This window comes from Chaetomium globosum, genomic scaffold (genome assembly GCF_000143365.1).
Source record: "Chaetomium globosum CBS 148.51 scaffold_6 genomic scaffold, whole genome shotgun sequence".
In the NCBI taxonomy this organism is placed as follows: domain Eukaryota; kingdom Fungi; phylum Ascomycota; class Sordariomycetes; order Sordariales; family Chaetomiaceae; genus Chaetomium; species Chaetomium globosum.
The window spans coordinates 3,413,312-3,438,960 of NT_165981.1; the positions used below are offsets into that span (position 1 = coordinate 3,413,312).

A 25,649-nucleotide genomic window follows, 5' to 3' on the forward strand; every position below is an offset into this window, starting at 1 on the left:
GAAGCAGGCAACCGAAGATGAACACGCTCAGACCTTGGTGCAGGCTCTGCGAGCAAACCACTGGGCCGTCTTTTGGTCCATCATGATCTCCATGTCGATTATCATGGAAGGGTATGTTTGTTCAATTTGCACCTCGACAACCTAACTTGATGCTAAAAAATGACAGTTACGACACCATTCTCATAGGCAATTTCTTTGCTTACCCCGAGTTTGCAAAAAAGTTTGGAGACTACTCTGAGAAAAGCGGCGACTGGCAGGTCTCGGCTCCGTGGCAGACGGGGTTGAACATGGCCAGCACCGTTGGTGCTATTTTTGGTACGCGTCCAATTTTGATAGCTTTATTCCTCGCATGACTCGTGCTAACAGCAAGCTTCTCAAGGCGGTCTCATGAACGGGTACCTTGCTTCCAGATTCGGTTACCGCTGGGTCATGATCGGAGCCATGGGGTTCCTGAACGCCTTTATCTTCGTCGTCTTCTTTGCCCCCAACGCTGGCGTCCTAGTAGGCGGCCAGATCTTGTGCGGGCTATGCTGGGGTGTCTTTGCGACCCTCTGTCCCGCCTATGGTGAGTCTAAACCTGGGTGAACTTAGGCTACCTCATTACTGATTCGGTTTCTATATTCTCTATTAGCCTCCGAGGTATGCCCCACCAACCTGCGTGGCTACCTGACCACCTACGTGAACCTGTGCTGGGCCATCGGCCAGCTCATTGCCAGCGGCGTTCTCCGAGGCTGCCTTCCTATCGTCGGCGAGATGGGCTACAAGATCCCCTTTGCCATCCAATGGTTGTGGCCTCTTCCCCTCATGGTCATTGCCTACTTTGCCCCCGAGAGTCCTTGGTACTTTGTCCGTACCGACCGCCTGGACCAAGCCAAGCATTCCATCAAGAGACTCGGCGGCGACAAGTCGGACGAGCAGATCGACGCACAGCTCGCCATGATGGTGCGCACAACGAGTCTCGAGGCCGAGGTCACGAAGGGCGCCACTTACCTCGACTGTTTCCGCGGCAATGATCTGCGCCGCACTGAGATCTGCATGGTGGCCTTCATGGGCCAGATACTGTCAGGAAGCAGCTTTGCCTACACTCCCACCTACTTCTTCACCACCGCCGGCATGGAGAAGTACAACGCCTTTAACCTCGGCCTCGGCGCCAAGGGGATGGCCTTCCTGGGGACTGTCGCGTAAGAACCCCCATTCCACACCCTGCTTAGCTACCCTGCATGGTCCAATTACTAACCCCCAACCCCCCGCACCCACAGCTCCTGGTGGCTGATCACGTACTTCGGGCGCCGCACGCTGTACGTGGGCGGGCTCGGCCTGCTCACCGTGATCCTGTTGATCCTCGGCATCCTGGACGTGTCGGCAGGCGAGAGGGGCCTGTGGCCGTCGGGCGGGCTGTGCGTGTTCTGGCTGTTTGTCTACTCGCTAACCATCGGCCCGCTGGCGTACAGCATCACGTCCGAGACGTCGAGCGTGCGGCTGCGGCCGCTGTCGGTCGTGCTCGCGCGCACCGCGTACCAGGTTACGAATATTATGTCGCAGGTGCTGTATAGCTATATGCAGAACCCAACGGCGTGGAATTTCAAGGGCAAGTCGGGGTTCTTCTGGGGGGGCACAGCGTTTATTGTTTTTGTGTGGGCGTATTTCCGCCTGCCGGAGATTAAGGGCCGCACGTACGAGGAGCTGGATATCTTGTTTGCGAACAAGACGCCGGCTCGCCAGTTTTCGAAGGCCCATGTCGATGCGTATGCCGTTTCGGGTCATGGGCAGGAGGAGAATGCGCAGGAGCAGAAGGCTGGGTATAGGTAGGGTGGGGGGATATTGTAATGGAGAGTATCACGGAGGATAGCCTGGGCATATTGCATGAGAGGGTTTGCTCCTGACCTTGGCAACGCGTAAAGCTACATAATGGAACCCCAAACTCGTGCACTCCAAGCCCTATAAGTTGTCATGTAACCAGCCAAACACACCAAGAAATAGTGCAGACTGTTACCCAAGCCCGGAACACCTACTTCCTTCTGTAAAGCAAGGTAGGGTCGTAAACAACGAGATACCAACCACCGAACCGCGGCCAAGCCACCACCCCTGACACCCAGATATCCGACCTATTCGCTGCCGCTGCTCACGCTCAAACAGACAGCAACAACCAACACCGTGATAACAGTGTACAGGCCAACAAACACCAAGCCCCAGAACAGCTCGCAGTCGTGACGATGACGTCTTTGTCCGCCACGCTCGAGGTCGCACCCGCAGTCCTGGAGGATAATGTCCAGAAGCCTCGTTACGGGGCTCCGTACCTCTCCCCGCTTGTTAGCCGCGGTCATGTTGTTTGCGGCTGTAGCGTTGTTCGGACTGTTGGGGATTGGCGTGGCGATAAATGCATAGGATGATGGCGCGGAGGGCAGCCCCGACTCCAGTAAGGGTTGCTCTATCACAGCTCGTCAGCGTTCATGAAGCTCAACAAGGAGTAGGGATACTTGCCCTCGGCGGGTGTTTTTGACTGTGAGGCCTCGGTTTGTGATTCGGATTGGGAACTCATGTTGTTGGTTGAAGATTGGGAGGCATGTGTTTGTTGAATGACTCTCCAAGTATGGAGCGTCGTCCGCACTGTTTGCTAGATGTTTGGGTGAAAATGTGTATTTTCGGCCAGGCGTGGCTGCTGAAGTATTTGATGTTGCCCACGACGGGATGCCTGCGATTGCGGGCACAAATCGAGCAACAACATAAACCATCGATCCACAGCGGACTGCACATTCACCTTTCGGGGACAGTTTGGAACAGACATATATACAAGACCCATGAACAGGCAGAAAGTGACAAACATACACAACGGCCCACCTCCATCCCGAATACCTAGGTATCAAAACAAAAAACAACAGATCCACCACCCGCCGACCCCAGAAATCAAATACTCCTCCCAAACATACAGCATCATCCGATCCCACGCAAAGCACATACCCACCCATCGTGACCTGCTCGTCAGCTACTGCCAGAGCACCCCGCTGACCATTCCCTCAGCCTTCCCTCCGGTCTGAACAACCCCCACAAACTCCTTGAGCCAACATTCCACCGCATCCCCGGGGCTAAACACGGCCGCCACACACCCCGACTCACGCGCACACGCGTCAAAGCAGCCCGCGATGGTATCGATGGAGCCGGTCTTCCGCAGTCCCAGGATCCCGTCCCCGCCAGGATAGTTGGCGCCGCACTGAATCCGAAAGGTCTTGGGCATGGCGCCGGCCACGCTGGTGGTGTAGTTGCGGTTACCGGATCCAGGGCAAGTAGGGTTCGCCACGGGAGGCATCGAGCCGCTGCTACATCCAGATAAGTCAGCACACCACCACCATAAAAAACCCATAGCCTCCGCATCCTCCCCAACAACGCAAACACGCAACGAAACCCAAAAAAAAGTAAAACTAACCTCCCCTCCCCCCTCCCACCAGCACCGCCCACCCCCCCAAGCGCCGTCCCCACCCTCCCACTCGCCACCCCCCCCAATATCCCCGCCAACACCACGATCACCGCCCCGGCCACCACCAACACCCAAAACACCGGCCGCTTCCACCACGCCACACGGTCCGCGTCCAGCAGCACGCCGTGCGGGTCCTCCGGGTCGCCCGGCTCGCTCCACGCCTGCCGCAGCGAGTGCACCCCCGAGGGACGGGGCAGACCCGCGAGGGGGTGGATTAGCGGCGGGGGTGCGGGTGCTGATGATGAGGATGGTGGGGGTTGGGAATGTGAGTGGGGGGGGTTGGAGCCGGAGAGCGGGGAGAGAGGGGAGTGGTGGTGGGAGAGGTTGTTGTTGGCGTTGTTGTTGTTGTTGTTGGGCGGGGCGAGGATTGTGGAGGGGTGGTGGGCGTGTTGGTGGTTGGGTTGGTTGTCTGGGGGGTCTTGTTGGTGTTGGTGGTATTGGTGATGTGGTTGGGGAGGTGGTTGTTGGTCGGGATCGTCCTGTGGGGGCGCCAGTTCCGGGTAGCTCTTCTCGTGCTTGACCTGGTCGAAGTCGTCCCCGACCACCTCGGGATAGCTCTGGTAGGTGTCGTGGGTGGCGGGGATCAGGCCGTCGTGGTAGACCCGCGGCGGGGGCTTCTTGTTTCGTCTCCCCATGCTGTCGAGGTTTTCCACTTGGGCGGATATATGTGTTGCGGTGGTCGCGTTCAGGGCCGCGTCTCAGGGCCGGGGTTTAGTTATCGAGACGGGTCACCACGGCGTTGATTGGGGGAGATTGCGATCGCGACTGCGAGGCGGACCAGGAGGGAAAAGTTAAGATGTAGTTCAGGAATGGCCATGCCTCGAAAAAGAAAGAGGGGAAGGGTGTCGTCAGTTGCGTCCACGTTCCCAACAACGGACCGGTCCCAAGCCCGCATTTCCGGATGTGCCGTTTGCGGGGCCCGAGAAGAAAACAAGGCACTTGAGCACGTCCAAGTTGGTTCCTGATCCCTCGAACCCGCCAATTTCATGAAAGGGGCCACTGGCCCAGCGGCACCGACCTGCACTGTAACCCTCACTCGTGGGCTCTCCCGCCTGGCGACCCTCAACCTCTGGCGACATCACTCATGTGGGCTCGTCGGCCGGTCTGGGGTCGCAATTGCGAAAACATGCTGGCTCGTTCGGTAAAGACCCCACTGCAAGGTCGCAACGGGTGGCGCGTGGGCAGAGCTCTTTGGATTTTCAGTGGACTGCAATGGCCCGCAATGGACTGCGATGGCCTGCCACGGTTTGCTGCGCCGCGCAATTTAGACTCTCGGCCGGGGCAGACCTGCCTGATTGAGACGATCCACAGGCTGGCCGGGGTTGATGCAACGGCGCGCCTGTCTTAGCGTCCTCGATCTGCAGACTTGGATCGGGTTATTCTGGTGCCTGGAGCGGGATTTTGGAGACGTGGATGGAGATGGGATGGAGGCCGTGGCTTGGACCCCGAGATCCTGATAGATATTCCTGGATGTGTTTCAGCCATGATAGATTGTTCGAGGACGCACCAAAGTCAACTGATCACGGTGTGGATTGAATGGGTTAAACCCTCGTATCGCCGATCTAATGCTAGTGAGTAGTTATGCCGGACGGTCTTTCTTTCGCGTTCCTCGACCCGGGTCGTCTCGTAACGGATGTTGAGGGAAACAGATGGACAGTGGGTTGTTGGGTTGTTGCTGGGTGTGGGGTTGCGGCTGAGAAAAAAAAAAAAAAGAACAAAAGGGGATTGGGGAAGTTCAACACCCATCAAACCACGACAGGCCACATTTCCGCAGACGTTCATTTGATTGGAGAGCCTATTATTCGTCTAACACGACTGACCCATTTCGAAATGGAGCCGTTTATGTCCACGACAGGCTTTTGGCCGGATTGGATATTAAAAACGGGCTTCATCGAATTTTCAATGCTACAAACCTCGACTCCAAGTCTGCTTGTGTAGGTACTAAGAAGAACAAGGCTACTCCGAAATTGGACTTCAATCTAAAGAAACCCGCAATACTTACCTAGGTAACTGGTTATAAAATGTGTTCCAATCCCATTTTAACTCGCCGAGCTCCCATTGATGAAACATCCAAGTCTGTTGCAACCTTCCTCGAAAATGTGTAACGTTATGATAATGAAGTCAACTAATAGAATAGTCTTGGCCCAACCCTCGATCCTCCTCCCTTATGAAGCGGTGATACACCTCAAAACCACACACACCACCAACGCTTGGGCCTCTGTGCCGCACGCCTTGCGATGTCCATGTCGCATGAGGGAGATGGCTCAAAAACAGTAAACTTCCACCACTTGTCCTACGACAGTGGTATCGTAATGCCTACACACGTGGCCTTCTGGTCAGAAGGCCGCGGTTCCAGAAACCGCGTCAAAGGTTCACTTCTGCAAGTGTGGGAAAGAAAAGTAAGAATTGTCTGCCCCCTAAACTCAAGGAGGGGCCCGCCTCTTGACTAAATACGAAAGGCACCGCAGCGCCAGGAACGAAAAATGCAAAGATCAAGACCCATTCGCCCCCTTGTTAGAAGACACAGAGGCCCTCACCCCGGTTCACTTGACGTTTGACACTATCATCGACGATGTAGGCCCGTCTCCGGCTAGTCTTTAGCCGGCCAACCGGCATCCGGCGTAGTTGCCATTGATGGAATTGACACCCAAGACTGCTGCAGTCCTCATCGACAATGGGTATAGGACTGAGCTAACACCTTGGGCCCAACGGTCGGTCCTCCTCCCTACACGTTCGGCAATGCTATCGGCGATGGCAGGTCCGCCCCCGGCTAGTCCTTAGCCGGCGAGCTGGCATCCGGCGTTGGCGTCGTGCCGAGGTACTAGTGGGGAGGAGAGGAGGCGTTTGACCTCCTGAGCGATTATCAGGTCGACCCGGCGGCCAGCTCGTTCGAGAGCACGTTGGATGATCTTCATCATGAATAAAAAAAGGCATCAGCTCCTTTGCGTCTAGGTGGACATGGTTGGGCTCATTCTGAGATGAAACTCACCTGATCCATAACAGCATCTGTGGATGGATTCGACTCGTCGGCGTGTTCTCGCACATGAATGCAACGCTGCGCTTTTGTGCCTAAGGTCTTCGACATGGCTGGTTTCGAGCCGATTGAAGATCGAAGGCTGGTACGTCAGAGTCAATGTTGGAAGATTGAAGGCTTGGCCGTCAAAGTCAATGTTGGAGGCTTGGATGGCCCACAAAAATCAATGGCATGTCTGGCAACTCTTTATATCTGTCGGTAGTAGCCAAGGCAGAAAAAGTCCCTAGGTATTTTCCGTCACGCTGTCGCTTAGTTCGGCCCATACCCGGGACAATCACCAAACCCACATGCTGACCACACGGGTGTGCCAAGGTAACGTTGGGGACATCTAGGTTCATACGAAGCCCTCTTTACAGGGCCAGTTTTGCCTATTGTGAAAGGGATTTTGTGGTCGACAAAAGTATCCAGCCCCAAACGGGTCTGGGCTCAGCAGAGCCGCAAAGTTCAAGCTGAGTCTTTGTGGTTGTGCCAAGAGGTTGGGCGCCAAGTGGCAATAGGTGCCTGGGCTTGATGCCCGCTGAGGCTGCGGCTGCGGCTTTGTGCCGTGCCGTGACGACGAATAGACTTTTAATTTATTGCGGGTTGGAACACCGCCATGGGCATCAAGGCCCCTTAGCACACCGCTCATGAGGCAAAGTGCTATTCGTGCTGGGGAGGAGGACAGGACAAGCACGCCTGTAATTGCTAGCCAGTCTCCAACCCCTGGCTCCTTATGTGGGCTCAAAGTAAAATGTTGAACAGGGTAGACAACTCATGGCCACCGGCCTACGCGCGGACTCTGAGCCTCGTACACCGGAACATCTTACATTAAAATACCCTATATTTCCACCGAGGACACCCGGGATTCTCGATTTTCGATATATCGGAAGTGCAGGCGTCCTCTGGTGACTGGTGGATATTTCTGAGCATCGCCAAGTCAGAACCGCAACTCGGAACCACTACGCACGATCCAACCACGTTCAATATTATCCCCCCAACAACGACCATGTCCGACACTCTCGCCCCTTTTGATAGTCATTATCAACCCTGCGATGAGCTCGGCTTCAGTCAGTTCCATGATAATAGAGATGGCGGCGAGGGTAGCTGGAGTGGGGGCGACGACGGCAACCCAGTCTCCCGGGCCACCCACCCGACCGTTGTCGAGGCATGTTTCCAGCCGCAGCAATCCGAATTCTTCGACCTGCTACCGTCGTTCAACATCCCCAAACCGGGGATCTCGTGGACTGGCCTTGAGGCTTCATCCGACTGCGCCGATGTCGAGGTTTCGTCCAACCCCCTTGCCGACTTTGTGGCCAGGACGTTTTCTCGCACGTGGAGCAAGCAGCTGCCGCTCATGGTCAACCCCCAGCATGGCTCATTAGTGCGGGAGAGCAGTGGACGACTGCCCCAGTCACCCACCCAGCGGTGTGTGAGGAGGATGATGAGGCAACTCTGTTGAAAAAGCTCCGGGCTGCCGGTTACGGATATGCGGCGATTTCGGAGAAGATGCGAGAGAAGCTGGGTATCGAGATCACCGCCAATGCCCTGGTGAAAAGGTACCAAAAGTTGCCCAAGACCTGTGAGAGTGTGAGTTAGCTCCCCTAAACTCGTATATTCGGACCGGTTGATGACATGCTGATGCTGATACTGACCCTGGACCATAGGTGGTGGCCAACGCAATCACCAACATCATGCCCCAGATCATGGAACAGCTCTACGTGGAGTTGCCCCATATTGACGACGGTACTCTTTCGGAAGAGGAGAAGCGGACGGTGGATCGGATGCTGCAAGACCTGCCACAGATTCTTCCCAACTGCGTCCGGAGCAGTCTGTCCCGCAAGCGCAGGACCATGCAACCTTCGCCGTCGTTGTGATCCGCCCAAGGCTGGCGCTAGGTCCATCTTTCTCGTCCTCCGACCACCTTATATTGCCTGGCGTTGTAGAAGGGGGGCTGTATGCCATGAATCAGTTTCAACATCTTTCCACTATTAGGTATTACTTAGTTTTCATCCTTTGAGACGGGACAAGGGGAATCAATATATCGGCAAATTTTAGAATTGTTTACCACTGTATGTCTATTCCCCACTAGCCTAACGCGATTCCCCAGAGACATCAAAACCAACAGGCTCACCTAGGTGGCGGGATCGAGACATCAGCAGAGCCGGTCTCTAGGCGCCCCCGGACTTAGCGAGGTACTCCTCGTGTAGTTTCTTCTGCCTCTCCCACTCCTTCTTCAGCTTCTTGACCTGGCTCTTGGGCACCTCGCTGCCATCCGCGAGCTTGGTCGGAAGCCCATCGGCATCCCACTCCTGGTACTTGGCGTCGGCCTTGAACATGTCTTTGTGAGACAGCTTGGCCTTGGCCCACTTTTCTTCCTCCGCCTTCTCCCTCGCCTTCCGGGCTGTTGGTTTCAAACGTCAGTGATCGGTAGGTATTTTGCAATCTAAGAACAAGACCCACCCTCTTCCTTTTGCCTAGCCTTTTCTGCTAGCAGCGCCGCTTTTTCGTCTCGCGCAGCGATGAGCTTGGACGCAGGAACGAACTTGATCAAGCTCGGCTTGTCGGTTTGGTCGTCAAGCTGGACGCCGAGGTCGGTGAGGTCATAGTCGCGGATACGGTCGCTGAGTGTAAGCACGGCCTGTTTGCTTGGGGATTCCAGGGCTGAGACAACCGCCCGCAACTCGTCTCGCAGGCTCGAGGTTGCCCTCAGGTAAGGCATCGCCAGCTTCTCCACGTCCCGCTCCCCGGTTTTCTCCAGCTCGGCAAATTCGGCTTCTGGCGTTTGCTGTTGGAGAAGATCTTGGATTGGGGTATTGGCGAGCTTTAACCGCTCGACGTCCGCCTTCACTTTGGCATACGCTTCCGCATACGGCTTCACAGCTACCTTGGGTTCGAGGTTGGCAGCCGCCGCCGCGCTAGCAGAGGCCCACCCGAGGCCGTTATACGGAGGCTGCGCGCTGGCGTCTAGGCCAAGAATGCCGACAATTTTGGTTACCCACCTCGCAACGGCTTCGATAGCCTGTAGGTTGGGTTGGGCAGACTTGTCGTTCATGTAAATATTTGCGTTCTTGACCAGCCGGAGGATCACCTGCATCGCGCCGGGGGTATCAAAGGAGTTGCGCAGCGCCGAATCGAGATCCTTCTTGGCTTGCTCCAGCTCCTCGGTCAGGCTTGTGGCCTCCTCAAGAGACCGGCCCTTGATCCCGTCCGCCGTTGACCCAGCTTCTGCTAGTTTCGCCTTGACATTGGTGAAGAAGTTCTGTCTTTGTTAGCAACACTCAAGTGTCCGATGATTCGGGGCACCCACATCGATCGTGCTCTCCCAGCTGTCCGCCTGTTTCCGCATGTCCCCAGAGATCTCGACCCCGTCGTTCCAGCGGCCCATGAGAAATACGATGCGCATGTTGCGGGCAGTGTAGGTCGTCGCTAGAGCGTCTTGGATGGTCTGGAAGTTTTTCAAGCTCTTGGACATCTTGCTCCCTGCGATTGACAGGTGACCCATATGCTGTGGCGCGTTAGTGGCTATCCATGGCGCCCAAGTTTCGAAGTTTCAAAATACCAAAAAGTAGTTGACCCAAGAGTGTTCGCCCCTTTCGTATTGGTGAAAGTAGGCCTCGCTCTGAGCCAGCTCGTTGTCGTGATGAGGAAATGCTAAATCGATGCCGCCAGAGTGGATATCCATCTGTTCACCGAGCTTGTCCGAGGCCATGACGGAGCATTCGATATGCCAACCAGGGCGACCGGCGCCCCAGGGACTGGGCCAAAATGGCTCTCCAGGTTTCGACTTCTTCCACCTACAATCACCGATGGTCAGTGCCAGCCCGATGACTAATGCGAGGAGAGTACACTCACAAGGCAAAGTCGCCAGACCGCTTCTTTCCCTCCAGGCTCTTGGACAGCGAGCCCTCTCCCTCCTCCTGCAGCGCCTTGTCGTTCTTGCTCTCGGGTCGCAGCCGGGCGTACGTGTTGCCGGCCTGCTCAAAGGCCGCGATATCGAAGTACACCGAGCCATTGGCCTCGTACGCAAACCCCTTGGCGATGATCTGCTCGACAAACGACACGATCTGCGGGACATACTCGGTTACTCGTGTCACTGCGTCCGGGGGTAGGACATTGAGGGCCTCCATATCATCGCTGAACGCCTTCTCCATGGCTTGTGTGAGATCGGTGAACATGGTCTGGTCGCTAGTGTCGATCGTTTCCTTGTACAAGGAATCGAGGTACGGAAGGAGGACCTCTTCGGCGCCATCAAACCCGGAACTATCCTTGAGAGACTTCGCCGCAGCGTCCATATTGCCGAGATGCATCTTCACCTTGGCTTCCGCATCGCCGGGCTTGCCCTCCCCTGACAAGGAACCGCCTGCCAACACATGGCCGTAAGCGGCCTCTTTCCGCTCCGGGTAGTTGTGCTCGTCCACGGCTGACTGCCCCGCTCCGGCTAGGAGAGGGAGGTTGCTTTCAGCGTAAGCCTGGAATGCTTTAAACGCAAGCTCCCTAATGTGGCTGGGGGAGTAGGGTTTCTCTTTTTCGAGCTCGAGCAGTCGCTTCCTCCTGGCTTTGATAATGATCTACAAAACACGGCGTTAGACACCTATCCGGGAACACATTCCGGATGATTAAACCAGCCTTGTCATCCACATCCGTGTAGTTCATCTACGACGACGTTAGTGATGCCCTGTGTTTTCAAACATGCAACAAGACGAGAGCCATGGGTAACACTCACAACGAAGTTGACGTTCAAGCCAAAGTGATGGATAAGGATACGGCGGATGATGTCGGTGGAAACATAGTTGCGGGCATGTCCGAGATGGCTCAAGTCGTATGTAGTCGGACCGCAAGCATACCAGGAGACCTTGCCCTCCTCCCTGGGCACAAAAGGCACCGGCGACCCGGGCTTTAGCGAGTTGTGAACTGTGATGGCTGCCATTGAAAATGCCTTCAGAAACCGAGTCTTGGTGTAAACTGGTCTGAACGAAGGGAAAAAGGGTCGAATCTTGGTAAGGGAGCGCATTCAGCTGTTGGCAGGGGTCGGGGAGCGACTGAGGCGACCTATTAAAAGGTCTGCGTGGCAGTTTTGATGAGTCAAAATCGAGGGTTGGTTCCAAAGTGTGGAGGAGCGGGGCACTGCAAGGCCGGTTCCACTGCCGATGGCGTGCGCAAGCCATTGCTGGCACGGGCCACATTGCTCTCGACTGACTGCAGAACATCGGAGTCGTACAAAGGCGCAGCAAGAATGGTTTCGGTACAGTCATTGATGGAAAAACAGTCAATCGTTACTCTGTCATGACTCCATTTCATTTGACACCGACAGGTTTTTCTTTTTCTTTTAGGATTGTTAGTCTACACATTGATTCATCATGTCCATCTCGCCAGTGTCAGATGTCAGACTCAGTTGATTCCGGGCTTCGTGAACCTCTTCTAACGAGTGAGCTTCAAGGCTTGACCCGGAATCGCTTCGATCGACTCATGGCCTTTTTTGATGACACTCTCCGCCAGGTCAACGTCAGCATGAATAAACTCCAATCCGAAGCGGCGGCACACAATCTCCACATTGACTCTCTTCGTGTAGTCTCGATGACAAGCCACGATCGCCTTGCCGGACCGCGCCGACAAGCCTAGTTCCAACAAACTTATCGGTGCGTCTGTCTCGGGGCCAAAAAACACAATCACCACATCAGCGAGCTCCTGCATGTCCAACTCCCACTCCACTTGCGCCGAGATCTGCTCGGGTCCCCATGTGTGGTCCCAATCGAGTCGTAGCGGGTTAAGGACGGTGATGGGCAGGTGAGACACGGCTTCGATGAGGGCCTGGCGCCAGTCCGGGTAGGATGACTTGGTCGTCGTGCCCGCGAGAAAGACTGACAACTCGCCCACGATGGCGGAGCGAGAGGGTGCCTGTATTATTTGCACTTTTTGAAACTGTGAGGCAACCATTATGGGCGGCGATATGGTTCAACGGTGGGAGGGGTCGGGAAGGTTGCTTTTTGCGGATCGGACATGGGAGGGGTCAGGATGGAAGGCCGGGGGTTAGGGTGTTGAGATTATCCGCTCAACCGCTGCCCCATTGGGCCAGCTCCCACAGCCCGATGATGCGACCGCGTCTCGCGTTTTTGTGGGCTCATGCATGTTTTGACGACAACGTGCCTCCTTTTTAGCGCCACAAGGGGCGGTATTTCTCGAGTCTGCCGCCTGTGATAGGTACCACAGAAGTGCTCGTCATGTCCGGGGGAACTGAATTCTACATTAATCCAGCTGCAACGCAACCAACAGCCCCAACAGCACCACCCAAACGTTCCATTGAAGAAACGCAACAACATGCGGGTCCAAGCGGCTTGTTTCAGGCACAGCAGAATAATAATGCTTCTGACTCGGCGGCATCGAGCGAGTCCCGGCCCCGTCCGGTGTTCAAAATGAGACGGACCGGCCACAACGGGCCCTTCCCGTTCTCAGGCCGTTCCGTTGTTACCGTTCCACCGGATGGGAACCACGCCACATCCTCTCCTTCCGTCCCATCGTTGTGGAGCCCAGCCCCCGTTACGGCTCACGATGCCCGCCCTTCTTCTCGCCTCGCGACGGGCATGCGAAGCCAGAAGGAGCGAAAACCCATTCCAAGTACCATCATCACCTTGGGTCATTCCGAACACCACGCAGTTTCTGGTGACGGCGGAAATCAAAAGCCCCCAAACACACAACCACAATCCAACCCTGTGATTGGTCTTGATAAAATCCGAGTATGTCATTCTAGCTAATCCTCTTCGGCTAACCACTTCTCCTCCTTCCCTCCGGGAACGTACCTGGTGTGTTTAGGTCGGTACCTGACTTACCGAGTCAAATGCAGAGTGCCCACGATTCATCTAAATCACACATTGATCTACCCAGAACGGACCTTCGCGAATCGATGACGACTGGTGACCAGATTCCACTTCACACGACAAGAACGGCGGGAACTTCCAAATCGACGAAACCGATGCCTCCCGACGTCCAGAAAGTGTTCGATTCAGCATTTGACGATCGTCCGTACAGGACTTGGTTAGGTATGGCTGTCACAAACTCGGGTTGAAGGCTAGCAACCCCGGCATCTTCTAACCTATTCTGGAAGATGAATCTGGAGAGAAGATATCCACCGCCGGCGCTCTGCTCCCCGTTGGGTATAAGGTGTCCGACGACCCTGCCTTTCCCTGGGTGTGTCCGGTCAGGTCATGTAGGAAGATGCTCCCTGGCCTAAGCGGCTTAGGGAGACACTTTTGTGTCAGTGAGCCCGCCGTTTTCGTTCACAGTTGACCACCTGACACAATATTGATAATGGCACCACGTAGAACTCCCACCGTGCCACTCGCTTTAACGACAACGAAGACGGTACTCTCACTGACCTAGGAACTTACGCCAATCCCGAATATGGAAATGGAAGGAGCTCAGGAGGGTTTCCTAAGCCCCCCTTAATTGTGTCTAAGAAAACGATGAGTCTAGCGGAGGCACCAATGGCATCGCCCACACTTCACTACGCCGTGAATCCGACCCCGAAACCGACAATCCCCCAAAGGGGTGGCCCGCGCCGCTTTTCGTCAAGCGTGCCCAAACCAGTCTCTGTGGACAGCGACTCGACGTCGACTGACGACGATGAGACAACCATCCCTAGTAAAACTAGCGGGCCCGGCGAAAGCCGGCGACTCGACATGGCGAATCCAGACCGCCCATACCACATGTGGCGTGGTAAGCGATCGCATCTACTCCTCCCCAGCCGTTTTCCTCCCTCTGACCATGACGGCAGATGAATCCGGTACCCTCTTTTCGTTAAAATACGTCTTGATACCAGACGGATATAAACATGACACAACCCTGCCAGATCGTCCTTGGATTTGTCCTGTTCGGAGCTGTCGCCGTCTGTTCAAGGCGCCTGTCGAGTTCGGGAACCATTTCAGGGGTCATCACCGCGGCTCCCGGCTGAATGACAATCTCGACGGGACCTTTTCCGTCATAGAAAAGAATGGCAGTACCGCACCAGCCGTGGTTGTTTCTCGGGGTGCGATGGATATCGAACCTATCGCTGAGCCTCTGCGGCCTGTTTATCCACGCGGCATGGCCGCCAAAAGTATTCTTTGGGTCAAAGCGGCCGAGCCTGACCCCAGCCCGAATTCTAGCCTGACAAAGTCTGGTGTGGATCCTGAGATCGCGGACGTCGATGCCGGCGTTTCCCTGGAACTCGCAGCGGATGGTCGCTCATACCAAGAATGGTGGGGTAAGTGACTGCTCTGCTCTCACTGTGGCTGAATGAAGTACTCACGCCTTTTCTGTTCGCAGATGAATCGGGACAGCTAGTTAACATGGCCGGCGCTCTGATACCAGAGGGTTATGAGCTGGATGACACCTTCCCTGACCGCCCCTGGGTTTGTCCCGTCAGGTCGTGTCGATCGGCCTGTAAATTTCGCAAGAGTCTGGGGTACCATTTCATGGTGAGTTCCATGCCATTCAGGTGCCGCACGAGACTGAACCTGACAACGATTACCCTCTCTTAGACCATCCACAAGTCCTGCTCCCTAAACGACAACGGCGATGGCACCTTTTCCGTCGTGGGCTCACACAACGACACCACCCCACGCGTTGCCTCCAAGGAACCCATCGATCCAATTGAAATGCCCCGTCCACCAGCTCGTTTACCTCCCTACCTTCTTGACTCTCGTGTGGCAGACCCACAAAAAGACCCTACCACAGCGCTCCGAGCCGAATCAGCCGGCACCAACAAGGACGCTTCTGGTGACGCCTCTAAGGTTCTTTCAGGAAGTGCTGCAGGCCGTCTCTGGGATCACATCCGCTCGTTTGTTCCCGAGCTCTCGCCCTCCGATGGCGAGGTACCCGAAGTGGCGATGCTCCTCGGCCTTCCAAAGCTCCGGGATCTCAACATCATACCTGGGACGCTGCTTTCCGACCTCAACCGAAAGCAAATCACGGCCTTGCCCATCCAGCTTGTGGGCGAGCAGAATCCTAAACCCTGCAGTGAATGCCGCCGGCACAACGGGCCGTTTGACTGTTGTGTCAGCCTTTCGGGAGATGCTGCGCGGCGTTTGTACCCATGGCTGGGTACCAGCTCGCGGGCGTGCGCGAGTTGCATCGCACGCAAAAACTCGTCGGCTTGTAGCCTCAGGAAGCTGGGATCAGCCTGGGAATGGTCGTCAAGGCATGGCCTACAGGATAATATCAACGAAAGCGTTGTTGATGCTGGTGGGGGTAATGACCTTTCCGGGCGAAGGCGATCCAGGCGGTTGTTTCTAGCGAATGCCGATGGTGGTGAGGATGGGGAGGACGAAGATTCAGATGACGAGCCGCATCCCCCTGAGCCAAAGCCGAAGCGTACGCGGTTGGTTACGTTAAAGGTAACTCGATCCGCCGCAAATGGTCGGGCGGTCAAGGAGTCCCATGCTGGTGCCTGGGAAGGAAATGGCGCTACTGAGAAGGTATTGCACATGGAGGACTGGGAGATGGAAGAGGGCCGAGTCAACACAGCGGGCGAGGGTATGTCATTATTGGTTTTGCCGCCATCATCATCTTCTAAACTTACTAACGCCTTTTTTATAGCGTTGGCGTTCTCTTCGACGTATCTCACCGCCAACCAGTCAGTCCAAGTGTCGCAAAACATCAACTTTCAAGCCATCACTGTCACCTCCGGTCAAGTACACCGGTTCCCAGCCGATGAAACGAGGACGCGTATGTGCACGCTGGCCAGCGGGAAGCTCAGGGTGCAGGTAGGCGGCGACGAATTCGTCGTTGGGTCGCAGGGCATCTTCAAGATTACGCCGGGTACGGTATGTACGGTGACAAATCGGTGTTATGTGGATCTTGTCCTGCATGTCACATCGCTGCGTGGGGGGGCATAAGAATGAGCGACGGCGGGCCGCTGCATCAAGAACCGGGGTTTTCGTTCTTTGGGAGGGCTCCCCATGATACGTTCTCTGGATTAATGGCAGGGCCGTGGGTTATGGGGATGAACCTCGCATGAGCATCCATGGGCATACTGTAATATGTTTGAAGTTGGCTAGAGAGAAGTCTGGCTCAGGTCTGCTTGTCATTCATGGGTAAGGCAGCTGGAAAGGCACCATAGACACTCAATTATTAATACAATTTTACCTATCCCACAAACGAGCGAGCGATCATATTCATGCCTGATGTGAGACGTAGAACGAGGGCCGGATGGTTTCGTAGCAACATTTCGACATTGAGTTAGCCTAGAAGATAGCATTTCTGCATTACCAACGGACGAGAAAAGGCAATACTCTTCTGCCACGAGTAATAAATGTTGAGCTACTAGTCTTGAAGGGGTGTATAGTTATGTTGCGGCGATGAAGCCGACTAATAGCGGGTGCTTACTAGGAAGCTGTACGGCTGCTAGACTAGATAGACCACTTAGACCACTCCACCAACCCGTGCCCTAAACACGCCCCTCCTTTCATTATCGAATACCCGTATAGACTTCTTACTCGCTAGAGCGTATTAAGGCCACCGACAACAAGGGACGGCAAACGACTCCACTCAATCGGTACGCTACTTGCCTTCCACTCAGGATAGTAGTACGGGTTATTAAACCTTTAAGAGGTATGGGCCTCCACAATGCAGAAGATGACTATATTTGCTTTGTCCAGTCACAACTTGTAAGTGTCGGTTTCATGCTGAATGTATATATCACTTACGTTAGTTAAAGAAAAATGAAACACGCCCCCTTCCACAAGGTAGTTAGATCAGAGAGTTTAGGGAAGAAGAACAAGACTGGGGGAGGTGAGAGGTGGCAGCTCTCGCCAGGTGGCGCGATGCACAATTGCAGTGGGACAAAGAGGCACAGGCAGCTGGCAGCATCGCGGAATCATTTACCCGCCGCCCTCTCGCCCTACTAGTCCGGCACATATCTCCAGACCTCTCGAGCCTACCGAGCGTCTCAACTCGCTGCCGCCATTAGACTACTCCATGTTTCGTGGCCCTTCTTTTGGTGGTTTGAACAGCGATGGTTCCCAGGGCCCCACTTTCCACCCTCCCATCATTCAGCTAGCTGTTGACACACCTCTGAGCGTCCAACAACCTAAGAGCACTGGCAACCACCCTCCCGCCGAACTACCCACACCCACCATTCAGCCTACCGGCACTAGGCCTCCGGGTTTTACCGCACCTCCCAGGTGCGTTGCCAGCATAGCACCCCCTACTATTCCGCCTAGCAGCTTGCCTGGTGCTAGCACCGACAGGGCGCCATCTTTCGCTGGCATTCGGCCTCCCTCTTCCCTAGCTGCTAGAACCTCGACGCAGCAGCCGCAGCGGCAGCTGGCACGCATGTCGACACGTTCACAGAGCCGCCAAGGGCAGCGCACCAAAGAGAATGACTCGGTAACTCCTACCGAGTCCGCTAGCCGTGGTTAGCCTGTTACTCACGGTACTCCCTCGCGGCGTGGTGCCTGGGTTAGCCGGCGGGGCTCCGGCCTCTCCTAAGGGTGAATGGAGTGGCACCGTACTATAAATGTAACATTATGCTCTCAATATACTCTAATGCACCGATTCATGCTGTAGTTTGCAGTTGCGCCTTGTCCCATGTGATGTGGTGTGTGGCGTGGGGTGCCCGGCGGTCGGTGGTAATTGGTAGCGTTCAGCGTGGTTGAGGTGCCTGGTGGAACCTGTGAAATCTAACCAATAAGATCACCCAAATTGGTTGGCAAAGCATGTCGCTTTGGCAAGGCATGTCACCATGGCATGGCATGTTAGCAAAGCATGCAATATCTGGGATTGTTATGCCCCAACATACTATGCCACGTTCCTCATTTTCCCGCTACGGTACTCGTGAACTCCGGTGATCAAACGCCGCAGTCATCTTCTACAACCTGCTGGCGCAACAACGGCCTTCAACTTCGATTTCTATACGAAAATCGAAACGACCGCGTATGGGAAGGAAGGACCCAACCCGACAATTGCCCAGTGACACCTCGACTTCGAGTCACGTTACATACAGCATCGGCGCAGCAAGCACACGTCACCGGGGACGACCCGAAAAGATAACATCGCTCTACGCCGAGCGACAAATGTTGAGTTGGTAGCATCAAGAGAACATGTTGACGTCGGCTAGCGGGTGCCCAAAAGCCGGTGCAATCGCCCGGCCAGAGGGAGGTCAGAGTTGCAGACAATCGGCCTCGACATTACCTATCTGATCCGCTCATACAGAAGTACTCGGCATGATGGAATTACCTGAATGCTTCGATTGGAAGATGACATACACATCGATAGTAATGTGGACGGCCTGACAAGTCGCCCATCCTCACCCTTCACCCCTCTTCCTTATCTCCTTCGCCATCTGACATCCGTGTACCACTTTTACTGGCTAGTGTAGGAAAACTACGCACAATGGAGGACAACTGACGATTCCGCATCTCTCTCTCCAGCAAGGCGTTTCTTCGCCCGCAACCCCAACGTGATGGTATCCTCCAGACCCGCATTCGGATCGTACCGAAACCCAGGGTAGTAGCGCGGACAGTTGAGACTCCAAACCACGTTCCCGCTCACCTGATACGACAGCCCCCGCAGGTACAGGTCCAGCTTGGGTGAAATCGGTTTGTGTTCGTTCCTGAACCGCTCACAGAGCTCAAGGAACCGTGCCTCGTACCGGTTCGAGGCCGCCGCCACGAGCCGCTTCGCAACGGCCACGCTGACCCCCCGCCACTGCATGTACAGCCACACGGCGTTGATGATGGGCTTGGAGGCGCCGGGTTTGGATTGCGTGTCCCCCCATTCGCGATCGAACGAGAAGTAGTCGTTGACCAGGGCAAAGGAGGCGTAGCACGGCTGGGTAATGTGCGCGAGCAGGGCGTCTTCCTCCGCGGTGAGAGTCATGCCCAGGCCGAATAACATGAGGGCTTCGCCAAACCTGTTGTTCTGGATTAGCCTCGGGTCCGGGACTGTGGTGCAGGTGGTGTGTGGGGGCAGCCGAAGGCTTACGCTCCGCCTGTGTCGATGCTGCGAAATTCGATGTACTCTTCCAAGTTCGCAAAGTCCTTGGTCTTGTCTCGGAGCGTCCTTGAGAGCATGGCCTTCCAGACGGCCATGATCCTTGCGGCACCTGCTTTGTCGATGTCGGACAACAAGGACACGATCTTGGCCTGCATCTGTTTCCTGCCGGCCTTGATATTGGGCCTGGTTGTTTCCAGTTCTCCAAGTCCAAACTTGTCCGGTTGAGCTGACTGGCGAAGGCGGTTAGGGTCATATTGATGAGGAGGAGGAAACAAGACAAGGGAAAAGGACAAGACAAAGGGAAAAAAAGAAGAACTAGAAGAAGAATAAAAAAGGAAAGCAGAAGAAGAGAGGGCGAAGAAGGAGGGAGTGTAAAAGAACATGAGAAACAGAAATAACCAAGACACCATTCAAACGGCACTTACACTCTCCTCGCCCAAACCCTCAACCACACTATCATGCAGAAACGAATCTACCACACCAAGTCCAGTCAGCGCGCCATGCATTACACCGCCAACGACCCGTGAAGACCACCACAACCCTACCCCCCACCCCCAAAACCGTCACCACGACAAAAGTAACCAGAAACGAACCCACCAACCAACCAACAGAAAAAAAAAAAAACACTCAAACACCCCCTAAAACACCCACACAGAAACATCACCTACATACACTCAACAACATAGCCCACCACCCCCAGCCTCTCCACCCTGCACAGCGGAAACAGCAACGCCACGAAATTCCCATTCACCGGGTTGCACGCGCCGAACTCGTGCGGCGCGCCGGGGCCGATCAGACGCGCCCAGTCGCGCCGCGCCGCCTGGCAGCCTGCGTTGGCGAGCGCCTCGTGGCGGTGGCGGGCGAGGGGGAAGGTCGGTGACTGGTGCTGGCAGAAGCCGTGCGTGTTGTAGTGGGCGAGGGAGAGGGGTTCGGCGGTGGGTGAGGTGGGTTCGGCGGTGGGTGGTGGTTGGCTGTGGTCGTGGTGGTTGTCGTTGTGGTGGTCGTCGGCCATTGTGGGGTGGGGGATAATCGATGGTGGTGGTGGTGGATTGTCGGTAGGGGTGTGTGGTTGGTTGTGATCGAGGGGCTTGCTTGCTCGTTGGTCTGCGGATTTGTAAATGTGCAGTGGTGATTCTGACATGTCTTGATGCGTAGTGTTGGTCCTGGCTATTTGTATTGAGCAGCCCTAGTTGGTTCCCCTTTCTCATCCCCAGCCCCTGGCCGCCCGCGGACACGTATACTTCACGGTTTGCAGATGATACACACCCTGGACCCGATCCTCCTCTTCAGGACAATATCCCGTCAACCCCCTGAATGATGACAGACGTTCCCCGGCTGAGCCGATGCGGCTGGGGTTGGCAACCAACTGCATGATTCGGTACCACTGCACAAGGCTGGGGTCGGCAACCAACTGCATGATTCGGTACCACTGCACAAGGCTGGGGTCGGCAACCAACTGCATGATTCGGTACCACTGCACAAGGCTGGGGTTGATTTGAAGTGGAGTATCCAGAGCCGATATGGGATGCCCCTACTCCCGGCCAGCCAACAACTTCGACGGGACATACAGAGGGATTCTCGCGCCATGGGCCCACTCGAGTGATACAGGCAGACATGTAACGTGGAGTTACCTCGACAGCAGGGGGGTGGAAACTGCAAGGACACGCCGCGACATCCAGGGGTAGATGAGAAGGCAAGACTGGCCCCGCGTGTCAGGTCACTTCGTAAAAGCTCAAGATGGAACAGCAAAAGGAAAAGAAAGATGGCATGGTTGTATTCGGCTTTCACATTAACTTCAAACTCCCCGGCTACCGTCCACATCTCCCTCAACCCTTCACGGCGCTCACCAACCGGCTCTTCAACCGCGCCAGCACCACCCCCAGCCCAGTGGCCTGGGCTTCGTCGGCGGCGACAAACCGGCGGACGACGATATTAAAGAGACCGCCAAACGCTAGCGCAATAGCCGTTGACGTGAAGATAATCACGTTGTACGGCATGCTGAAGTCGGGGGTCGGCAGGCTGCACAGCAGCGAGGTGGTGCGGAGGGTGTAGGCGGCAAAGCGGCCATCCTTTGGTGGCGGATCCAGGATGGTGATGACGGCGGCGGCGACGTCAAAGCCGCGGTTCGCGTCCGGCGGGTATTCAGTGTAGCGCAAGATGGACTTCTCAAAGTCGTAGGTCAGGAACACGGTCGACGCGGCCGGCACCCGCATGCGCACCTCGAGCTGGGTGCCGCGGGCGCGGTCGAGCGCTGGGCGGTAGTAGACCTGTTGGACCAGAGACTTATTCGCGTGGGGCTGGCCTGCGATTCGGGTTTCCATGGTGTGCAGGAAAATGCGCATGAACCAGGGGAGAGACTCCATGTAGATGAACTCGACCTCGGTGTCGGGGCTCGGGTTCCGCAGGATGGTCTGCACGCCGCCGCGCTCCTGACCGTGGCCTGTGAAACTGCGTTCGGCGTAGAGGAGCGGGGTTTCAGGCGTGGCGATGTCGGTCGTGGTGGTTGTGGATGCGCCCTTGTCGGGACGGGGGAGCATCATCTCCAGTTCAGTGTCGGGAGAGATATGGAAGCAGCGGGAGGCGCCGTCCGAGTTCTTTTTCTCGTGGACGTCCTTCGAGACAAAGACGCTACGGGAGTGGGGAACTTGGAGGCAGACCGGCGGAATGGCAGGGTCCGCGAGGGGGCAGGTGCCCTTGACAGTCTTCCCGAAGATCTGGGAGAGTGTCCATTCTTGGCTGGTGTGATCCACTGGGAAGCATGTGTCGTGTGAGTTGTAAGACTTCGAGCTATCACACGGTAGTTGGTCACCCGGCGGAGACCTGGGGATGGGATTGCCTATAGCATGTCAATAAACCGACAGTATGGCCCAAGGGGAGGATGGCTTACCCCTGGGTCGCTTGGACCGATCAATATCAAGGACCATATCGATGGTTTGTTCGATCTGAAGGACGCACTCGCCGCTATCAGGACAGATCGGGCGGATGTCAATGGCCATGCTCTGCCACGACGCATCAAACAGTTTGTGTCCATCCAAGAGCGTCGCGATCCCGGCCTTTCCTTTGCACGGCAGGAGTTTCAAGAAAGGGGTCAGATTCTCAGTGCATACCACCTCGTGTGGCAGCACGCCGTAAAGAAGGTGCATGTTGTTGTCCGCCGAGTGGTCTCCTTCGGGCTGGAAAGACATGACGGGCCGCGTTGTCCGGGTGCCGTCGATGAAGTTGAGGGAGGCGCAGAACAAGCCCGACAGGGCGTTGGTCAGGGTCAGCCATTTGCGGTCGGCTCTGTTTTCGGCTTGTCAGCAAGACACGAGGGACGGTGAAACAGCACAGGGTATCTTACTCTTCATCAGTCTCGGTCTCAAGCCACGCCCACAGCTCAACGCCGGTACCGCCCTCGCGCGCACCATCCCAAGGCCTGGCGCCCCATGTCTCCGAATCCCATCTCCCCAGGCTGAATCTCAGGTGTAGCTCGCGTGTACCGGCATGTTGCAAAATCTGACCGAGCGATCGCGGGAAGAAACGGAAGTTGCCCTTTTCGAATTCGGAGAGGGTGGTGTTGGAGCGGAAGTTGAAGCTAGCGAGGAGCGCTGAAAGAGGCAGCGGTCTTAGATTCAGTTGCTCGTGGTAATCGACGGCGGAGGATGCCGAAGAAGGAATCACAAGAAAAGAAAGCAACGAAAGCCAAATGAACGACAGGAATTGGCGCATCTTTCCCCCTCAACGCGGCGTTGCCATTGGCGCATGAAACCGCGAGAGCAAGGAGAGTTGGGAAGATGGAAAAGGAACACAAACCGGGAGTCTTGGCTGACTGTCGTGTTCGAGATTGGCCTGGTGTTTCGCGACCACAGGAGCAGCGCAGCCTGCAGGGGTTGCAGGCAGCCGCAAGGGTAATCCGCGCCACGGGCCCCGCTTCCCCGTGCCGCGATGTGCAGCCTTGCAGCGCGGCTGGAAATTCAAACCCCAAAATACTTGTACATATCATCTACCAAATTCCATCATCAAGACTCTAAACACCTTGTTGGCCATCGTCTTTAGCACTTGATATTCCACTCTGAGAAACATACACTAAATAATCCGACAGAGCACAGCACGTTTCGTCCCGCATCATGGCTGCTGAACAACGAAAGCTGCTCGGTACGTTCCAATTCCAATCCCTCCCCACGCTATTCCCACCACCAAATGCAACGGCCAGTCCAATGATGAATGCTAACCCCTCACAGAGCAGCTGATGGGCGGGGGTATGGCATCGCGCAGCGCCCAGCTCCCATTGACCGACCCCAAAGTGTGCCGATCGTACCTGGTCGGCACCTGCCCGCACGACCTCTTCACCAACACCAAAGCCCACCTGGGCGCGTGCCCGCGCGTGCACTCGGAGGCGCTTAAGGCCGAATACGAGGGGCTACCGGAGGCCGAAAAGAAAAAGTACGGGTTCGAGTACGACTACATGCGCGACCTGCAGAGCCGGATTGAGTCGTGCAACCGCAACATCGACACGCTGCAGCGGCGGCTGGAGAAGACGCCCGACGAGGTGCGCCAGACCAACGCGCTGCTCAAGTCCATCTCCGGACCTGGGCTCGACCGTCGCCAACGAGCCTGCTTGAGGTCGAGATCCTGGCTGAGACGGGCGAGGTCGCCCGCGCCTACGACGAGTACTACAAGGTGCGCCACGCCCAGGCCGCCAAGGCCGAGCGCGAGAAGGAGCTCAAGGCGCTGTCCGAGACCTCGGGCCCGTCGGGCCACCAGAAGCTGCAGGTGTGCGATGTATGCGGCGCCTACCTGAGCCGTCTCGACAACGACCGCCGCCTGGCCGACCACTTCTTCGGCAAGATGCATTTGGGTTTCGCCCAGATGCGCAAGGCGTACGACGCGTTCCCCAAGGAGATGCGCGGGAGACAGCGTGCGCCGATGCCGATGGGCGGCGGGGACGAGGAGATGGGTGGTGTGCCGACTGGTCCCGGGGGAGGATATGGTGACGGTTGGAAGGGGCCGAGGGGCCCCAGGAGTGGCGGGTTCCGTCCGCGCGGGCCGCGGCGGGGGTGGTAGGTGGTGGAAGGTGTATACAGCATTGAGCTTCGCATTGGCTGGCGTTTGGCGTTGTTTAATAAGGTAAAATGGCAAGATATCACGGTCGGGATAGGGCCTGGTGGGTTCGGACTAAATATGCTTAGTTGGATTGTCGAGCTACCTATGTACCTACAACTTCCATAGGATCTCCAAGGTGCGATTTAGCTCGTTTTTTTGTACCTAAATGTGTAGGAGCCGGGGCATTTCCCGGCCATGCCACGTATCATCGGCCTCGGCATTCATGGGCTTTGGGACGCCCACCGTCAACAAGCCAATTATCACTTTCCCGGTAACAATCTGGTACTGCTGTTGGCTGTCCCTGCGATTTGCCTGTCTAATGGATTTGTTGCCACTGCTGGCACAGCTCACACGGCAACCGCCTAGGCAGGTAGGTGCTCAAAAAATTCATCGTTCCGTTCCCACCCACGCCCCCCTCCGCGTAACTGTACCCCGCCACTCTTACCACACCTCCTAGGATGGGTTGTCGAGCGTGGCAGCCACCTCCTCATCCCACTTGCCGATAGGTGACGACACCGGATATTCTATGACGCTGGGTTTCGCAACCCACGCGGTGTCGACCTTCTTAGGGGGTGTCGTGGACGATGAAGGCAAGGCAGGGAAGTCCTCCTTCTTCAAGTCCGCCTTCTTAGGCGGAGGCGGTGCCGGAGCAGGCCCCTCCTGCCGACGGCCCTGGTCGCGATTATACTCGCCCTCGCGCTCGTCAAACAGCGCTCGGCCACCTCCCCTCCCGCCTCTTCCTCTACCACCCCGTGCCCTATTACCGCCACCCCTTCCCCTCAGTCCAAACCCATCATACTCCCCGCCCTCATCCACCGGCGCTTGACCGAAAACCGGCTTCCCCCCCAACCCCCCACCACTACCACCACCGCCCGCACCACCCGACCTCACCCCCCTAACCCCCCCATGCGCACCGCCCTTGAACGCCCTCCCCTCCCCCTCCCTCTCCCTCTCCTCCTTCCCCGCATCCCACCACCCCTCCTTCATATCCATCGCCTTCAACTTCCGCTCCCTATTTCTTGCCCTCTCCTCCTCGACATCTTGCGCTCCTCCTCCGCCACGCGACGACGGGGCGGGGTCCTCCGGCTTGCGACGGCGGCGCTTCTTTCTATG

General features: G+C 56.2%; 11 protein-coding genes across 11 annotated transcripts in view; 5 read left to right on the plus strand and 6 right to left on the minus strand.

Annotated features, from left to right (window-relative positions):
• Positions 1-82: 82 nt before the first annotated feature.
• Positions 83-1,809, plus strand: CHGG_09423 (uncharacterized protein; the record flags this gene model as incomplete). The annotated part of the gene is made up of 5 exons (XM_001227349.1): positions 83-111; positions 167-315; positions 371-565; positions 632-1,181; positions 1,260-1,809. 5 exons carry the CDS (start codon positions 83-85, stop codon positions 1,807-1,809), a joined length of 1,473 nt encoding a protein of 490 aa, XP_001227350.1.
• Positions 1,810-2,431: 622 nt separating this feature from the next.
• Positions 2,432-4,107, minus strand: CHGG_09424 (uncharacterized protein; the record flags this gene model as incomplete). Its single annotated transcript, XM_001227350.1, has 4 exons — positions 2,432-2,614; positions 2,827-2,853; positions 3,008-3,314; positions 3,422-4,107. 4 exons carry the CDS (start codon positions 4,105-4,107, stop codon positions 2,432-2,434), a joined length of 1,203 nt encoding a protein of 400 aa, XP_001227351.1.
• Positions 4,108-7,491: 3,384 nt separating this feature from the next.
• On the plus strand, positions 7,492-8,359 carry CHGG_09425 (uncharacterized protein; the record flags this gene model as incomplete). The annotated part of the gene is made up of 3 exons (XM_001227351.1): positions 7,492-7,866; positions 7,950-8,072; positions 8,150-8,359. The coding sequence occupies 3 exons, from the start codon at positions 7,492-7,494 to the stop codon at positions 8,357-8,359; spliced, it is 708 nt and encodes a 235-aa protein (XP_001227352.1).
• A 294-nt stretch (positions 8,360-8,653) lies between these two features.
• CHGG_09426 (uncharacterized protein) lies at positions 8,654-11,412 on the minus strand (the record flags this gene model as incomplete). The annotated part of the gene is made up of 6 exons (XM_001227352.1): positions 8,654-8,886; positions 8,946-9,744; positions 9,793-9,990; positions 10,045-10,279; positions 10,338-11,053; positions 11,209-11,412. The coding sequence occupies 6 exons, from the start codon at positions 11,410-11,412 to the stop codon at positions 8,654-8,656; spliced, it is 2,385 nt and encodes a 794-aa protein (XP_001227353.1).
• A 491-nt stretch (positions 11,413-11,903) lies between these two features.
• Positions 11,904-12,419, minus strand: CHGG_09427 (uncharacterized protein; the record flags this gene model as incomplete). The annotated part of the gene is made up of 1 exon (XM_001227353.1): positions 11,904-12,419. The coding sequence occupies one exon, from the start codon at positions 12,417-12,419 to the stop codon at positions 11,904-11,906; it is 516 nt and encodes a 171-aa protein (XP_001227354.1).
• A 1,544-nt stretch (positions 12,420-13,963) lies between these two features.
• On the plus strand, positions 13,964-16,556 carry CHGG_09428 (uncharacterized protein; the record flags this gene model as incomplete). Its single annotated transcript, XM_001227354.1, has 6 exons — positions 13,964-14,195; positions 14,329-14,721; positions 14,784-14,869; positions 14,999-15,992; positions 16,056-16,282; positions 16,509-16,556. The coding sequence occupies 6 exons, from the start codon at positions 13,964-13,966 to the stop codon at positions 16,554-16,556; spliced, it is 1,980 nt and encodes a 659-aa protein (XP_001227355.1).
• A 528-nt stretch (positions 16,557-17,084) lies between these two features.
• On the plus strand, positions 17,085-17,879 carry CHGG_09429 (uncharacterized protein; the record flags this gene model as incomplete). The annotated part of the gene is made up of 2 exons (XM_001227355.1): positions 17,085-17,125; positions 17,684-17,879. 2 exons carry the CDS (start codon positions 17,085-17,087, stop codon positions 17,877-17,879), a joined length of 237 nt encoding a protein of 78 aa, XP_001227356.1.
• A 963-nt stretch (positions 17,880-18,842) lies between these two features.
• On the minus strand, positions 18,843-20,466 carry CHGG_09430 (uncharacterized protein; the record flags this gene model as incomplete). Its single annotated transcript, XM_001227356.1, has 4 exons — positions 18,843-19,371; positions 19,443-19,684; positions 19,880-19,926; positions 20,127-20,466. The coding sequence occupies 4 exons, from the start codon at positions 20,464-20,466 to the stop codon at positions 18,843-18,845; spliced, it is 1,158 nt and encodes a 385-aa protein (XP_001227357.1).
• Positions 20,467-21,280: 814 nt separating this feature from the next.
• Positions 21,281-23,162, minus strand: CHGG_09431 (uncharacterized protein; the record flags this gene model as incomplete). Its single annotated transcript, XM_001227357.1, has 3 exons — positions 21,281-22,290; positions 22,342-22,736; positions 22,795-23,162. The coding sequence occupies 3 exons, from the start codon at positions 23,160-23,162 to the stop codon at positions 21,281-21,283; spliced, it is 1,773 nt and encodes a 590-aa protein (XP_001227358.1).
• Positions 23,163-23,560: 398 nt separating this feature from the next.
• Positions 23,561-24,497, plus strand: CHGG_09432 (uncharacterized protein; the record flags this gene model as incomplete). Its single annotated transcript, XM_001227358.1, has 3 exons — positions 23,561-23,588; positions 23,675-23,927; positions 24,047-24,497. 3 exons carry the CDS (start codon positions 23,561-23,563, stop codon positions 24,495-24,497), a joined length of 732 nt encoding a protein of 243 aa, XP_001227359.1.
• Positions 24,498-24,989: 492 nt separating this feature from the next.
• The window catches only part of CHGG_09433 (uncharacterized protein), a gene marked incomplete at both ends in the record, with an annotated part of 1,397 nt that continues 737 nt past the window's right edge, over positions 24,990-25,649 (minus strand). The window contains one exon of the mRNA XM_001227359.1: positions 24,990-25,644. Within this exon, the coding sequence (XP_001227360.1) occupies positions 24,990-25,644 (655 nt within the window). The remainder of the gene's footprint in view (positions 25,645-25,649) is intronic.